This window comes from Rhodnius prolixus, unplaced genomic scaffold, assembly GCF_049639745.1.
Source record: "Rhodnius prolixus isolate KJV_2025 unplaced genomic scaffold, Rpr scaffold_6, whole genome shotgun sequence".
Lineage (NCBI taxonomy): Eukaryota > Metazoa > Arthropoda > Insecta > Hemiptera > Reduviidae > Rhodnius > Rhodnius prolixus.
In genome coordinates, this window is record NW_027411634.1 from 21,543,456 (window position 1) to 21,562,024 (window position 18,569).

Below are 18,569 nucleotides of genomic sequence, written 5' to 3' on the forward strand. Positions count from 1 at the left end.
AAAATCCGGACATTTGACCGGTCATGGTAGGTATAGTTATGCGTAAATGTCGGTAGGTTTAGTGTTAATAAATTTGAGACGAGAGGCGCCACGATAGCCAAGCGGTTAGAGGCGAGACCTGCAAAGCTAATATGTACGAGTGGTAGTGGGTTCGATTCCCGGTCTTTAGGCTTTGGATTTTATTTCATGTTTAATATGAGAACTTTTGTAGTAAAGTATGTTTTGGTAGTCGCCTCCGTCCTGGACACCTAATTTGGTTGTTGGACGTTAAGCCCGCCTGAAAAAAATGGCAATACTTTAATTTGTAAATGTGACATGAGAGGTTGATAAATGAAAACCGCTATTTTTTTTTTTTTTAAAAAATGCAATTTTTCAATTCGATAGCTTTCGAATTTCATTTTCCTATCCAATCTAAAATTAAGGTGAAATCAATAAAAGTATTGGAAAATGAACTTATGTATTCAAGGTTACGTAAGGTTGGGTCTCTAAGTAAGTACACCCAGTGAATGCAAGGAGAAGAGGTAGAATAAAACGAAGACCTAGTTGCGTACATAAAATATATAGGTCATTTGCAACCTGTTGTATTAGCCGGGTGTGGTACAGTTAGCTGGTGCAGGTGGGTCGCGCGAACGGACAGGACGCAGGCACTCTGGTCGATATAATACCCTCCTACCATCTCTCCTCAGCCCCAATGTAGAACAGTGCACACGGAGTACGCCAGGCAGATGAAACCGGCCTGGCATTGGATCTTTGCTCTTCCATCTCCTCCTCTCTGTACGTGTGTGCCTGGTTGGAACACCTGTACCGCTTACCCTTAGTATCTCTGGATGTGCTCTTGCGACTCATCACGGCTCACTAAACAAACATGACCTCCAAGATATCCTGCACAGCTCATGTCTTCTAACTTGCACTTAAATTACTATCACCCCTCTGCTCTCTACAGCATTCTAAAACCACCAATCTCCCTTCAGTTGGTTGCTTTTCTCATTAGGCTCCGTTCCTTATTAATAATTTACTAAATTTCGTCCTTATTTACTTTTCTTTTTCACTTATTCCTTCTTAACGATAAGTAATACAATAGTAATTAAATAAAGAATATTACAATCCAGTCTAACATCTATCATCCTTTCCATAGATATTTTAGAATATTTATTTCTAAAATAATTCTAAAATTCGGAAATTCTAAAATTTTAACCTTTATCTAGGGAGAAACAGTAGTAAAAAATATCTAAACTATATTTTTCTATTAAATAATTTGCGTTAAATATTTAACTAATCAGATTGCAGAGATAGAGGGATATAATCATGGCGTTTGGATTGGCTAATCAGAATCTGGAACTTTGGTGGTGACCACGCCCTCTCCCAACGTAATGCAATGGCTGCTAATTGAAATATTACGCTTTATACTTAGTTGATTAAAAAAAAAAAGCATATCTCCAAAGATATTCCCAAATAAATTGCAAATTATAGTCAAATTTCTGGGAATTGCTTGTTTTGAGAGGTGATTTGAGGTTACCAGAAAAACAATAATTGTTTTTAGCCAGTGTCTGTGTTTGGTCAGAAAATTTAAACTAACAAAAAAAATCAAAGGATGCTATATATTTTCAGGTGCGATTTTAAGGTGAACTTTCGGTTAAGGATTGAACACTAATTTTTTACTTGTCCTTTTTACCAGAAGCAAAAGACAGTAGAGTTCATTCGATCGCTTCACTTTTCAAAAAAAATTAAGGTCTCATAATAACACAAGTTAATAGTACGAGGTGTGGCTACTAAATAACGAGACTGATGCTGCTACAGAAGAACTATGCATGCGCCAAATTCTAACGACCGACAGCTGTGCAGCGCAAAGCCTTCTCTTTCGATTGCAGCGTCTCACGCGTTTGTAGAGAAATCTTTCTGACCGGAACCGTCGTTTGTGGTAAGAGGTATTAGTTTCGTTTTGCCGAAAACATGATACTACACATGTAGTAGTGCAATGAATTGTCGTGAAATTTCACATGAAACTGGGTAAAACCGCTACTGAAACATATCTTTTATTAAAAGAAGTTTATGGTAATGAATGTTAATCACGTGCGCAAGTTTTTGAGTGGTTCAAGCGTTTCCAAGATGGCCGAGAAGACGTCGTCGGAGATGATGACCGCCCGGGTCGCCCTTCCACGTCCAAAACGGATGAAAATATCGATTATAATTAATCAACATTACTACCGGTGAGGTGCTTGCTCAACTCCGTGAAAGAGTAAGGAAGAACAAATCATGGGTTCTCCAACAAGACAACGCGCCCGGCTCACACTGCATTGTCTTGTCAAGACCGTTTCTAGCCAAGTACAGCATCCTAGTTTTAGGCCATCCGCCTTATTCACCTGACCTGGCCCCATGTGACTTTCTTTCTGTTTCCCAAAGTCAAATCTGCATTAAAAGGAACACGCTTTCTGTCCGTTGAAGCTGTGAAAGCGGCACGCGTCATTCAGGAGCTCACAGTAAAAGACTTCCAGCACTGTTTCGAACAATGGTAAATTCGCATGGAGCGTTGTAGGGATAGGGGAGGGGTGTATATTGAAGGTGATAATAACTAAATATGTATAAATTTAAAATAAAATGTCTTACAGCAATAGTCTCGTTATTTAATAGCCACACCTCGTGTATTAAAGTAAATTAATGTTTCTAAATAAGTTATTAAATTTAAATAATTTGTATTAGGCTGATGATTAATTTTTAAGTTCTTCCGTACATTTACACATTTCTGTATCCCTCGACTTCTAACCACTTTGCATCCTCCGTTGCATCATTGTCTTAGAAGCCTTAATAAAAGTTGGCAGCAAAGAGAAGCGGTCCCTAGGGGAGGAAGACGTGAGAACAAAGGCCAAGGGTAATTCAAGGGTTCGCATGCCGCTGGTCTATCAGTAAAAATACATACTTGACTAGTTTTTAGCTTTTCGTGGGTTGTTCCCAAGGTTCTAGTTTTTGTCTTTTTTTTTAAAGTAAAGTTGACAATGAATTTTTCACTGCTTGAAATCGGCACATTGTTCCTTACATTCTTATCGTTAAAATGTTTTTTTTAAAATCATATATTTAATTAATGTTTGTTTCCAACTAACGTTAAAAGCCTGGCTCTAGGCTATTATAACTGTAAAAACAATTCTACGACCGTTTCCATGACTTTTATTAAAATTGCTTGTAGAACCGCTATAAAAATGATTTATTGTCTTTTCTCCTTTCTACTTGGGGTATATAAAACAATTTTATGAGCGCATTTTATTGTTAGAAAATGATATCCAAAAGGAAGGTTGCAAAAACAATATTTACGGTAGATTGCAAACGACAAAGGCTTAGTAGAGAGGTGTTCATATGTGCTGAACACGCACAAATATGTAATGTCCTCTGGGCTTGGAAATATTTATGCTCTTTGAGAGGCTAGGGCTATTAAAATATACGGTTTTCTGTGGGTAACGCTTGTCTAGTTTTACTTAGTGGGTTCAGCATATAGAGCCAGCCGCTTAAATATACAGTAAAAGCTCCTTATTCGCGCTTCCTTCATTCGCGTTTTCACTATTCGCGGATTAAAAAAATGCGACCCAATTCCTATATTCGCGGATATTAGCGGAAGTACACTATGATAATAAAACGATTCCAATAGGTATCCAACCCAATATCCTTTGTAAATGCCGTCAAATGGACTAATAAAAAAAGTAAAATAGATCTTATTACAACTTTGCCTAAAGTATGTTGTTAAATGATATCGCCGAGGACTTTGACATAAGCCGCCTTCACCGCGATCGGTGTTTTTGAGAATGTAAACGCACAGAATGAAAGCAATTGTTCGTGATCCAGCAATAGAAAAAATGGAAGTGGCGTTGTCATTATGGATCGAAGACCGCAATCAAAAAAGGGCGCCTCTGAGTGGTCCAATGGTCCGGGAGAAGGCAAAGTATCTTTACGCTCATTTTAAAGAACCTGATGGTAGTTGTAGTAGCAAGTTCAAACTTTGACTGCAAACAAAAGCTTTTAAAAACTGCCAAGCAAGAGAAAATTACAAAATTCTTCAAACCATTGCCTAAGCCTTAAGATAATTAATCAAAATGTTCAAAAACTTCAATTAAATTGATTTTTTTATATATTTGTTTTTTTTTATTTTGTCACCTAGGAACGTATCCCCTATAATCCCATATAAATTACCATTCCGTATTCACGGTTTCTGTATTCGCGGCATATTTATGGAACATATACCCCGCGAATAAAGAGCTTTTACTGTACACCAAACTCGCACAAGAAGAAGATAGAAATGGCAAAATCTGCTTCGTTATTGCATTGCTTCAGCGTCAATATTAGGAATAGCAAGAAATGTTTTTGTGATAACTATTTAACCAAGGAACTATTCACTTTACCTTGCCTTGTCAAATGCTCAGAATTGACTTAATCACAGGAGCAATGTATTTCCTCTCCAAAAAAAGAGGACCCTTAAAAAAACATTATTTCGCATTCTAGATTCTTTACGGTTAAAACTAAAGATCTTCACGATTGCAATACTTCTTCCCCTTGTAAAAGGCAGCAGAAAGAGTAATAATACAACTAAATGATTCTTCGTTGTACCTTCTGTAAAAGCAAGCTCTTTTGATGGGTGCATTTATGAGCCGTAACGCTGCAAACTTTTTAAATTAGAAAATACTTTTGACCTGCTTTCGAAGTCATCTTTGACGTTATTTCCATCAGTATATTGCTCTTGAGAGCAGCTCGTGTCTTCACACAGTTAAACTTCATTTCCATTAACTTAATTAAGTTCTGTAAAATAAAATAGAAAAACTTAAGTAATTTCTGTTGAAAAGTAGTTTTGAATTTCGCTTAAAGCAATGTTTAGAATCCGCAAGACATTTATTGAGAAGTCACTACTTAGTTAACAAAAAGTAGTCTGCAAATAGGTCAACCGTGAAAACATAAAAAAAAAATGGATAGACTAAGAAGTAAGACCTCAGTACTTCATCACAGTAAATCCCATTGAAAACAAATAAATAGTATGGGATTTCTGGAAAAAAGTATTAAATAGACGATGAAATTCAGAAAATTAACCCGATATAGATTGTCATGAAAATCTCGCAATATGAAACTCTGTTTGCAGATGAAACTACGTAGGCTACATAAATCATATTATTCCGAATGACGTTGAAAATATAAATACTTATCAAACTTCCAAATCGTGCTGATCATGTTATCACTGTTACTGATAGCGAAACACAATAATAAATGAATGTTTTTAATCTTACGCTATTCAAAATCTTTTTTTGAAAGTAAAAAAATAATACAGTATTACCATATTATTGAAATGGAGATAGTTATGATGTAAAGATATTTGAAAAGTTTTTCCATTTTGCCTTAAAGAGTATTTGAATAAAGTATCTTTTCACAGAGTAAGAAGCATCGTACAGGTTAATAAAAAACTTTTTCTTCATTGCAAAGTGTTTTATTAACGATAGAGTAAAACTTAAGGGTAGTTTAAAAATATATATGTTTAGATAACTAAGATTTTCATGATCCTAAATAAATATAAAAATGAACTAGCTCATAAAAAATGTGCACTAATGAAGTTGTAAAATTGAAAGTTGTAAATCATATCGCAAAAAATAAGCGCGTTTAAAGATGCTTATTAAGTGACTTTAGATGTATCTCGTCTATCTGATAAAGCCATAACTCAACTAATATTTCTACAGCTAGTTCGTCAGTATCGTTATAACCTTGTTGTAACCTTTTTAGGTGCCTCCTTAATAAGTGAATGATGATTCAACATTAAATAAATAAATAAATGGTTGCCCATAGCAACGATGTTTCATCTACAACTCCATATCACCTAAAACTACCATACAGCACAAAACCAAATTTAACAACCGTCTTCATTCAAACTAATTGAATATTTCTGGTTCCAAAGGAAGGCACGCAAAATGCAGAATAACTCTTAACAAAAACCTTAGACGTCCTTAGTGCTCTTCAAAACAAAATTACAAAATTGCATTTAAATCTTTATTGAGATTTTTACAACTGCACAGAAATAAATAAAGGTTCCAATGTTTGGCTGAACTGTATAGTTCTATTACGTATTTCATTACAAAGACTAGTCGTGAGTAATACAGATGTCTTTAGTTACATAACGTCAATTTCGAACGTTTGTCTAGTATTTGTTTAAAAAAGATTATATCTGTTTTTTTATCTCAGTATTTTAACTGTGCATTTTAATGGACGTTTTAATCCATAATTGGATCAATATCTTATAAATGTTTCAAATGAAAGAATAAACAAGTAATTAAAAGAAGAAAGGAATAAATATGGATTATATTAAGAATGGGAAATTGCAGTAATAACTGAGGGTGCCATATTAAAGATGACGAAAAGTTTCAAATGAAAGAATAAACAAGTAATTAAAAGAAGAAAGGAATAGAATTATATTAAAAATGGGAAATTACAGTAATAACTGAGGATGCCATATTAAAGATGACGAAATGTTTCAAATGAAAGAATAAACAAATTTAAAAAAAAAACTCTATTAAGACAAACTTGTTCTTGAAAGTTATTAAATAATTAGTCTTTTAATAAAATAAAAAAATAGTACAATTAGTGTAATACAAAATAAAGATTACAAACATAAATTTGAAATCACCACAATGTAATAAAGATAACTCGATATGATAACTGGATTTTATATTTTACGTAAAGAAGCAAATATTCAACAATATTTTCTGTGTTACTTTCACTGACGGGGAATGAATTTTATCTTTACGTTGATTGCAGCTTTTAACTTTATATATTGCATATATTAAAAGATTTTTTAATAGTTACGTCTTTAATGTCCAGTCTCAAAAGAAACCAATTGACTTCTATGGAAAGAAAATTATCAATTCGTCAATATTTTACAGTAAAAAATGCTTGAGTCATTTTTAGTTGCGTTATAAATATTATGATATCATCTTCATGATATTACCATGGAAAACAGATTGAATGCCATTAAATCTATAAATTAAAGAAAAGCTGTCCTAATTCTGAGCCTCGTAATACACAAGAATTTGCTTCAAAGTAACGGGAACAAATACAAAATTAACTTAGATACAGTAAAATCTATTTATTGAAGAGCTTCTTAGTTAATTCTGGAAAGATCACTGGAAGTCGATTAGAGAGAGTTTTTCGGGTTTACAGTGTCGAAACTTTAGATGTAGACGTAACAGAAACTTTTTTTGCCTTTCCTTAAAAACTTCTAAAAACATAATCTTGAAGCAAGAATACGTTAATAGTTAAGAGTATAGAGAAAAATGACTGTTACTAACTGGTCTAAAACAGTTGTGACATTACAAAGCAATTAAATTTAAATGTTTTGTAAATACTAGATTTGGATAGACACAGTAAATTATAGCAGATGTTTTTGACTGGAATGAGGGTTTAGAATTTATAAAAACGGAAGTAAAGAACTGTTCTGAACGAAGATTTTGATTCTGCTTCCAGTTCAATTTCAGTGGAAGGCTTCAGAGTAGCAAGTGCTTTTGAGTCAACAAGTTTGTTTGTGAGATGGAAATATAAGTGAAGTCGAATTCTCTAAACCAAAGTAGTTAATTCACTTGTGTAACAGTTCGAAACCGGTCAGGGGTACATAAGCACGTTACTGATAATTAACTGAAAATGGTATTGACAAATCTACATTTATAAGGGGAAGAATTAAATTTCATTCAAAAATAACAGAGAAATTTATAATAATAAAATTTTTTATTACAATATAGTATATATATTTTTGGTATTTAATTTTTAAAATTAAAATTACTCAATTTCTTTCTGTATACGTTCCAGCGTTTTCCTAGCTGTTTCTGGCACAAAATAGTAAATTACTATAGAAGCGACAAACGAACAGACAGCAAAAATTAGAAAATTAAAATAATCACCAACATAATCCTTAATAGCTTGATAGGAAATAATACTGATAAACGCTGCCAAACCTGCAACGGCATGCACAATTCCAGAACCAAGAGTACGTCCCTCTGTACTGAAATATTCAGCGCTAATAGTCGGCAAGAAGATGGACATTGAAGCATTGCCAAGTATCAAGGCCAAGGTCATGGACACGAATATTATCCATAAATTAACCGTTGAAAATGACTTTAAATTTGAACTGTACGCGAAAAAGTAGATCATAACAACCAAATGGAATATGCCTGAAGCAAAGGATGTTACATACATGACAGGGCGTCTGCCTAGGGTATCTGAAAGGAAACCGGATATAAAACAGGTGATACAAAGTATTATGTTTGATACTGTGGTTAAAATAATACTGTAGCTACTATTTCCCGTAAGAGTTGATAATATCTGTGTGGTGTATACTTGTAAAGATATCTGACCGCCGAAACATTTCAAGCAATAAGCGATCATCACTATGATCATAGCTCGTCGCTGTGATTTTACGTGAAAGAAATCTTTCCACGAGAAGTTATTGTTAACGGAGGTTTTCATTTCTATAAATTTGTCCCCAATGTTACCATCGTTTTGAGGTGATAACCAGTTCAATGCTTCCACAACTTTACTGTCTTTTCCGGTTTTCATTAAATGGTAGGGTGTTTCCGGCATAAAGCAGAAAAGAACTGTGTATAAAGCTGGAAGTATAGTTAGTAAACTTATGTACAGAGTGTAATTAGTACAATAGGCAAGAATGTCCACATAAGCAAGAGCTAAATAGTACAGCGTCATGAATTGTCCGCAAAGTGCGCCTCTGATTTTTGGCGAAGCTATTTCCGCTATATAAACGGAACTAATACAAAAGGCTGTGGCCATTGTAAATCCATGGATAACGCTGGCTAAATACAGAACTGGAATCGATCTGGTGGAGAGTATAAGGATCCAACCTAGAAGTGCAACTGGCCCAGCAGCCAATAAGACAGGTTTTCTTCCCCATCTGTAAAACAAAGCAAAAAATGATTTTTTTTTTAACTTCGTATTTTTGGTAAATAATACGTTCCCTTTAATGTTCTGACTTTTTGGAGTGAAAAACGTAACAGCAGAAACTAACTTGTCTTAACTTGTCAAGTCAATCAATATTCTTTGAACTTAGTTCTAAAATTAGGTATTTGAATTTACATAATTTAAAGTAATTGTGTGACTTATAAAAGACAGATGTAATTTTTCAAACATTAGACTAACTCTTTCCTCTTAAAAAACAATGAGTTTCTAATTTATTATTATTATTATTATTTTTTTTTTTTTGGCGCATCAACAGCTGAGGTTATTAGCGCCCGGAGCTTTTTCCAGTGCACTGCCGGCCTCTGGACAGTGTTCTCTCGTTACAAACAACACTGTCCATCACCGGACAGTGAGCTGTAAGAAGCTCCTAGGAAGAGAAAATCTAAGGGTCAGCTGCTGGATTCGAACCCGGGACCTCCGCGTGGGAGTCCAGTATGCTAACCTCATAGCTAATCCCCTCCCTATTATTATTATTATTATTACTATTATTGGCAGGCTAGTGACATTGGATACCAAGTTCAAATTTTTTGAGCAAATTAAGAGAAGCGTGGAGAAGGCCGCTAAAATGTCAGCAGCCTTAAGCCGGCTAATGGCTAACTGCAACGGGCCACAACCTTGCAAAAGGAAGCTACTAATGTTCAGTCCATTATACTGTATGGGGCAGAAGTATGGGCAGACAGGCTAAGCACCGCAAATTACCGGAAGAGACTGTCTGCAGTGCAACGAAAAGGGGTCCTTCGTATAGCTTTTGAGGCAATTATGGTGGTGGCCGGGGTTATCGCGATCTACCTCCTCGCTCAAGAGCGAAAGGCCATATATGAAAGAACAGGAGGAAACCGATGGCTGGTTAAAATGGAGGCAAGACAAGACACCCTAAAGAAGTGGGAAGAAGAATGGGAGTCCTGTAGCAAAGGCAGCATGGACAAAAGTGCTGATTCCTAGGATTGCAGGATGGTATGATAGGAAACATGGTCAAGTGAATTTCTTCTTGACTCAGTTTCTAACAGGTCATAGCTGCTTCAGGAAGTATCTGAACACCATGAGAAAAGTAGAAAGCCCTTGGTGTGTTTATTGTATGGGATTTCAGGACGATGCACGGCACACATTTTTGGAGTTGGAGATAAGGAGCATTACCCCAGAAAATATCGTGGGCAAAATGTTAGCCGTGAAGTCCTATTGGACTAAGGTGGACAAGACCGTCTGCGATATTTTGAAAAAGAAGAAAGTGGAAAGAGGAACACTTTAGCTAAAATGAGGGAAAAATGACGGAGTGTGTAGTGTTCCTGGTCCAGCCTGAAGTAATGTGATAAACGGTCCCGGGCTGGGTCCATCAAGGAAATCGAGGAAGTGAGGTTTTTTTTAGTGGGTAGGAATCCCTCATAACCGCTCGCATCGGTATCTTTAGGAAGGTTTTCCCCACTTAAAAAAAAAAGAAAAAAAAAATTATTGGTAGGCTGCTTGTGACGAGGAGCCGCATGGCCGATGGTCCGCCAGGCTTATAAGGGATATAAGCCTCTGGATAAGGCGGTTGTTCGGAGAGGTAGACTCTTGAGTTGGGCATGGTCTTTTCAGAGCATACCTCAAGAGGATGGGTAAGGAGTCTCAAGAAGATTGTTTATACTGCCCAGGAACGAGAGACGATGCCTACCATACCTTTTTTGTGTGTGAAAGATGGGCTCGCCCAAGAAGAGATTTGGAGCATATAATCGGGCGATTGACTCCTGTGAAGCTGGTGGAGGCGATGCGCTCTTGCAGGACTAACTGGTCGCAAGAGAAGTACTCGTCTCTAAAAAAAGGGTCATGGAATACGGTATGAGCAGGGTCCCATGAGTAGGGGTAGGATTGAGGCCTAGCCTGATGTAATGCTGAAATCACAGCGAGTCCAGGCTATGCTCGGCAGGAGGGGGTGTTTTAGCCTGTAGGCCGCGAGGGAGTCCGGCACAATGTGCCTAAATTGCATTTCACCACTTTATAAATAAAAAAATTATTATTATTATCATTATTTTATAACGAGATATTTCTCATCTACCAGAACCTATCCTTATTCTCAATTAAAACATACGAACTAAATTAGGAACAACCTTAGAAACACATGCCATAATTCTACATTAATTATGTTATATGAAGGTTATAATACTGTTTATTACAAAGTAAATTCTCCTTCAAAAGAAAGGTAGAAAGATTTAAAGAAAAATCTATCTCTGTGTTAGGTTATGTTTGGAGGCGAAGAACCAACATCATATCCCGTCTCTTGTACGAGGGTCGTTTGAAAAGTCCGTGCAAAAATAAAAACTACTTAATTTTTTGGGGTAAACCTTTTTTATTTTTCAACATAGTCTCCTTCTAGGCTTATACACTTCGTCCAACGCTGCTCTAGTTTGTTGATCCCTTCCGAATAATAGGATTTGTCCAAGTCTGAAAAATAGCCATTCATTTCTGCAATCACCTCCTCGTTTGAATAAAATCTTTTTCCCGCCAACCATTTCTTCATATTGGGGAACAAATAGTAGTCCGAGGGAGCCAAGTCTGGAGAATAGGGGGGATGTGAAACGAGTTGGAACCCTATTTCCATTAATTTTGCGACCACAACTGCTGAGGTGTGAGCTGGTGCGTTGTCGTGATGGAAAAGGACTTTTTTGTGGGCCAATCGTGGGCGTTTTTCTTGCAGCTCGGTTTTCAAACGGTCCAATAACGATGAATAATATGCACCTGTAATAGTTTCACCCTTTTCCAGATAGTCGATGAGGATTATTCCTTGCGAATCCCAAAAGACAGTCGCCATAATCTTTCCGGCCGAAGGAACGGTCTTCGCCTTTTTTGGCGCAGATTCCCCCTTGGTAACCCATTGTTTAGATTGTTCTTTGGTCTCAGGAGTGTATTGATGTATCCATGTTTCATCCACAGTGACGAAACGACGCTTAAAGTCCTGCGGATTCTTCTGGAACAGCTGCAAACCGTCCTTGCAACACTTCACACGATTTCGTTTTTGGTCAAGCGTGAGCAATCGCGGCACACATCTTGCGGATAGCTTTGTCATGTCCAAATGTTGATGCAAAATATTATGTACACGTTCATTCGAGATGCCCACAGCACTAGCAATCTCACGCACCTTCACTCTTCTGTCATCCATCACCATATCATGGATTTTATCAATGATTTCTGAAGTAGTAACGTCAACAGGGCGTCCAGAACGTTCAGCGTCACTTGTGCCCATATGGCCACTCCGAAAATTTTGAAACCACTTATAAACTGTTCTAATCGAAGGTGCAGAGTTACCATAATGTTTATCAAGCTTCTCTTTAGTCTCCTCAGGCGTTTTGCCTTTCATAAAGTAGTGTTTAATCAACACACGAAATTCTTTATCGTCCATTTTTTGAAAATCACTCGACTTCCTCGATTCAAACGAATGCCAAACACAAAGAAATAGACCGATGTGGCTGAAACTTGGTGTGTGTTCTTCCAAGAGATGCTACTAACTAAACATAACCTCGATACGCGCCAGTAGTGCTATCTCTCTGACTTTGCACGGACTTTTCAAACGACCCTCGTAGCTGCCAAACATAATTTAGACCAGGGATGAGCAACTCGCGGACCGCCACACTTTCTTGGGCGGCCCATTAAGAGTGACATAAAAAAATTATAGTGAAATAAAAAAAAAATTGTAAAATTATAGTAATTTGTAACTTTTTAACATATCTGTACTTATTTTAACATACACGAGGTGTGGCTATTGAATAACGAGACTATTGCTGTAAAACATTTTATTTTAAATTTATACATATTTAGTTATTATCACCTTCAATATACATCCCTCCACTATCCCTACAACGCTCCATGCGAATTTACCATTGTTTGAAACCTGTGCTGGAAGTCTTTTTCTGTGAGCTCCTGCATGACGCGTGCCGCTTTTTCTTTCACAGCTTCAACGGACGGAAATCGTGTTCCTTTTAAAGTAGATTTGACTTTGGGGAACAGATAGAAAGTCACATGGGGCCAGGTGAGGCGAATAAGGCGGCTGGCCTGAATCTGGGATGTTGTACTTGGCTAGAAACATCTTGACAGACAATGCAGTGTGAGCCCGGCGCGTTGTCTTGATGGAGAACCCCGTGACTTGTTCTTCCACAAATCGGGTCGTTTTTTCCCTTACTCTTTCACGGAGTTGAGCAAGCACCTCACCGGTAGTAATGTTGATTTAATTATAATCGATATTTTCATCCGTTTCGGACGTGGAAGGGCGACCTGGGCGGCCATCTTGGAAACGTTTGAACCACTCAAAAACTTGCGCACGTGATAAACGTTCATCGCCATAAACTTCTTTTAATAAAAGATAAGTTTCAGTAGCGGTTTTACCAAGTTTTGATGTGAAATTTCACGACAATTCGTTGCTCTACTACATGTGTAGTATCATGTTTTCGGCAAAACGAAACTAACACCTCTTTGCACAAACGATGGTTCCGGTCAGACAGATTTCTCTACAAACACGTGAGACGCTGCAATCGAAAGAGAAGGCTTTACGCTGCACAGCAGTCGGTCTTTAAGATTTGGCGCATGCATAGTTCTGCATTGTATTAATTTGTATCTAGCCCGTTGTAAAAAAAGAGGTTGCTCATCCCTGATCTAGGTAATTGTAACAGAAGAAATCGCTGGACCAACAGATCCAAATGGTCAATGTGCAAGTAGGCGCTGACTGAACCGCTTTAGAATTACGAAAGGATTGGAATTCCTTTGCTTGAAGTTTGTGTGACGAGTGAGTTAGTATGATCAGAAATTGGAGTTTGGATTTCGTAACTTAATGGTGGCTGAGACACGAAAACGAATAAAAAAGAAACTTATAAATGTTATGCATTTGCAAATTTCCGCTAGGAATATGAGTTCTCTTTGGATACACAAACGTAAACTTCCCTTCAATCAATACCAGCTTAGACAATGTCACACATTACGAACGATCAACTCAGTTTAATATATTTAGTTTAATGACAAACATGGTTACCTATAAGCAATTACACCAATTGGAATGCAAGACAATGTATTTCCAATAGAAGCGCATCCAGTCACCCAAGAGCGTTGCATTTCTGACATTGGCATAGGGCTATCTTTGCTGGTCAATTGCACGGCTATTGGCGTAAGCCAGGTGAACACTGTCCCAGCTATTGCCATACATAATGCAGCTGCAAAAATAAATACAAGAATCTTCTAGTGAACACTATCTTACATTAACATGTTCACATTAACAAATTGAGGCTAATTGCACAACTATATTTATCTTACAAAAAAAAATGTTTTAATATTTATATAAATAAAGAGAAATTTCGCTTTGGCACCACTCAATTTTATGAATTTTGTAATCTGAACCAGTCTGATGATTTAGTTCATAACATTATAGTCTGTCCAGCATTTGATTAGATAAGAAATAAAGTTATAATTAAACATATGCGAAAAAATTCCGTAAACGAAAGTACCCTTTTGCATTTCATGAAATGGGATCAAATCGGTTTTTTAAAAATCCAAATTTGAACAAAAAAAAACAAAAAACAAATTTGGTCGAAAATGTGATCTCTTTCATAGTTATTATTTTTTTTAGCGCATCAACAGCTGAGGTTATTAGCGCTTGGAACTTTTTTCAGTGCACTGCCGGCCTCCGAACAGTGTTCTCTCGTTACAGACAACACTGTCCATCACCGGACAGTGAGCTGTAAGAAGCTCCTAGGAAGAAAAAATCTAAGGGTCAGCAGCTGGATTCGAACCCAGGACCTCCGCGTGGGAATCGAGTACGCTAACCACATAGCTAATCCCTCCCCGAAATGAATACATGTAGGCCTATCATTAAAACATGTTATCAGAAAAAATAAATCGTAAAAGTGTTCTAGAAGATTTGGCAAACAGGATGTCTTCTAAATACTGGTTCATTACAGTGAATCAATACAATAACCAAAACCAACTATTTGTAAACAATGTCAATTTATTTTATTTTTAAAGGAAAAATTTAAGTTAGAATTTTAGAAATGAGGTGAGACAAAGTCGTATTAAAGTTAGCATTTACATTATATTTTTTGAATTTTAACAAAGTTCGGAAAAATAATTTTTAATTCTAAAATTGGGTTTCAAATTGATATCCTCTAAAAAGTCACACAGTTTAATCAAAACATTTCCATAACCTAGTGTTAGTTGATAGTTACCAGATAAGGTTGATTGTATCAACTGGTTAGAAAACGAGAAATTCCGATTTATAATTTTAGAATCGCTTATTATAAATTGCACTAAAATTTTATGTTATTCAAAATTAGGAGAAAACAAATTATTATTTTTTTTCAGTGAATACACGATTGCAATGCAATGAATGGATGAAATTAAATAACCAAATAAGTTACTTACCAGAAAATGAGGCAAGCCATTGCCGAGCTAAACCGACGTTTAACATTATCTTAGTTTGTTGTTATCTCTGATATAACACATGGCAGGAGATTCTACCAAGGTTACTATGCTATAAAAACTAATATTATTCATTATTTTCAACAGCAATATTAATGTTTACCTTGCCCCCACCTAACCTCTATCACTTAAAACGTAAACTCAACTCATAAGTTTTACTTTGCCCTGAGCTAAATTTAAAACTAATAAAACTAGTATCAGTATGGTACGTTTTGTATTGTATTTACCATATTCTAGCAGGGAAGTACAGGGAATAATTCCTTAAATTATCGTATTATTAAATTCACTGTCATCACTTACTTTAAATCTATAAAGAAACCCAACAATTAATTTTCACACTACTCTAATTAATTCTACTCATCATGAAAAGGTTGTCTTGGATTTGTGCCGGCTTTATTTGCACAGTTTAAAACCATGGGTTTTATAAATTTCTATGAGTTTAGCAAAACTATAAAAAGAAGGGAATTTTCTACAAGTTTGTTTACCTTTATAAGGTACGTTAACGTGTTGATTCATATTTATCATATCTTCTATGTAATTTTTCTAGTTTGTTGACTTTTGAGTTTTATTCATTTACATATTCAGCATTTTTCGCCTGACAATGTTTTAGAATAATTAATTCTAAAGTCTGTATTGCAGAATGGCCAAACGTTTGTTTGGAAAAAAAGAAGGTAAATAGTTTATTCAACCATTTTGATAAACAGACAAATTAACTAATAATTATAATGTAAATATTTCTTTTAAAAATATATCAACTAATAAACAAAGAAAAAGGCATTTTATGTAAACAATAAGACAAAGGCTTATTATATGTATGAGAAAACTTCTTACACCACATCAAGTAATTACAATAATACTAATAAACAATAATTCAAATAATATTAAAGGATTCGAATTAGCGAGGAATCATTTTTCTTATAGTTTTAATAACATTAATTAATAAGTTGTGATTATATTCCTGTTGTTCAATATTCTAAATTGTTTTTATTGCTTTATTTGTAATATCCAGGCACTGAATAAGACTATAAATTTATTGAGACGATGGTAAAAAGACAGAGTTGTGGTTTTGACGCGAATACGTTTTTAAATTTGCTATCATATGGAGGCAATCCAAAAAACCTAATGATAACAAAATCGGGGGATACAGTTTGGCATTATAGTTTCGAATCTATCGTCTACATCCAAAATTAAATTAGATCACTGGATAGCTAAAGGATCAAAGAATTCTTTACGATAAGCGAGGACTGTGACACATCGCGCGCGGTGGACGGGGAAGCGCCGCCATTTTGAGATCATTTTGCTGCGTATCGAGATTTGCAATTAGTACAACTTTGACTCGGAGAAGCTAAGATGTTCGTTTAAGTTTTAATCGTCAGCTGACGACACAATCTATCGATTGTATATAAAACATTAGTGTAAAATAATGACAGTGAATATAATAAGGTGTTAGAATAAAAAAAAATATCCAAAATATACGCGTCGAAAAGCCCAAAACCAAATACAGAGATCGTATACGGTGTGGAAAGGGCTTCTCAAGAACAATCGAATGGTAATAATAAAACACCATATGACCGAGTCAAGCTGTGCCGGGAACGTAGAAGAATGAATGCAGCCGTGCGGATCAACGACGACGGTGATCTGCAGCTGGGGCGGTTGAAATTATGCAAATGGATGATGAAATCGTTTCTACATCGACAGCGGACTGTATAGACATAGATTGTGTTCGACCGTCCGATTTGTTTCCTTGATTTCATGCTAAATACATAAATAAAAATATTTTATATAAAAAATATAACCCGTTACTTAAACGTATTTACGTACAATACACGGCCGTGTCTATGACACAGCCACACGTTAATTTTTTTTTTGTTCTGGACCGATTCCTCGCTGAATTGAATCCTTAATATATATATTTTACCGCCATTAAAAGCTAATAATAATTCAAACTATTTTAATTTTTTATTAACATTAAACTGTTCAATCAGAAATAATATATTTATTTATTTTTGGAAAAATTATTTTCTAAATAATTGCTTAGTCTTACTTAGTTGTGAATCTGCGATTCGATTCTATTTTACAGTTAGGATTGTTATGTTAGACCGGCTTGATTGCTCTACAGCAGTACTATTACAGATGGAATTATTAATTGATTTGAATTTAGAAAATGCACTTTCAGGTGGTGACAGGTTATAATCCAACAATATAAGCCGAAGAAAGTTTAGAAAAATCTATGACAGGGATATGTTATGAATAAACATTCAAATCGAGGCCATTTTGTTTTGCCTTATAGTTACCAAATATTGGTCTCAGTACTTGAAGGCTTCCCGTACTGTATTGGAAGCCCTAAGACCACTGTACGAGGGTCGTTTGAAAAGTCCGTGCAAAGTCAGAGAGATAGCACTACTGGCGCGTATCGAGGTTATGTTTAGTTAGTAGCATCTCATGGAAGAACACACACCAAGTTTCAGCCAGATCGGTCTATTTCTTTGTGTTTGGCATTCGTTTGAATCGAGGAAGTCGAGTTATTTTCAAAAAATGGACGAAAAAGAATTTCGTGTGTTGATTAAACACTACTTTATGAAAGGCAAAACGCCTCAGGAGACTAAAGAGAAGCTTGATAAACATTATGGTGACTCTGCACCTTCGATTAGAACAGTTTATAAGTGGTTTCAAAATTTTCGGAGTGGCCATATGGGCACAAGTGACGCTGAACGTTCTGGACGCCCTGTTGAGGTTACTACTCCAGAAATCATGATGGTGATGGATGACAGAAGAGTGAAGGTGCGTGAGATTGCTAGTGCTGTGGGCATCTCGAATGAACGGGTACATAATATTTTGCATCAACATTTGGGCATGACAAAGCTATCCGCAAGATGGGTGCCGCGATTGCTCACGCTTGACCAAAAACGAAATCGTGTGAAGTGTTGCAAGGATGGTTTGCAGCTGTTCCAGAAGAATCCGCAGGACTTCAAGCGTCGTTTCGTCATTGTGGATGAAACATGGATACATCACTACACTCCTGAGACAAATCTAAACAATGTGTTACCAAGGGGGAATCTGTGCCAAAAAAGGCGAAGACCGTTCCTTCGGCCGGAAAGATTGTGGCGACTGTCTTTTGGGATTCGCAAGGAATAATCCTCATCGACTATCTGGAAAAGGGTAAA

General features: G+C 36.1%; 2 protein-coding genes across 8 annotated transcripts in view; one reads left to right on the plus strand and one right to left on the minus strand.

Annotated features, from left to right (window-relative positions):
• Positions 1-18,569, plus strand: part of Ca-alpha1T (Ca[2+]-channel protein alpha[[1]] subunit T) — a 673,619-nt gene that overhangs the window by 263,335 nt on the left and 391,715 nt on the right. The window lies entirely within an intron of this gene.
• LOC141460131 (uncharacterized) lies at positions 7,180-15,539 on the minus strand. Its single transcript, XM_074139818.1, has 3 exons — positions 15,349-15,539; positions 13,967-14,144; positions 7,180-8,911 (listed from the first exon to the last, which is right to left on the minus strand). Exons 1-3 carry the CDS (start codon positions 15,392-15,394, stop codon positions 7,786-7,788), a joined length of 1,350 nt encoding a protein of 449 aa, XP_073995919.1. The 5' UTR covers positions 15,395-15,539; the 3' UTR covers positions 7,180-7,785.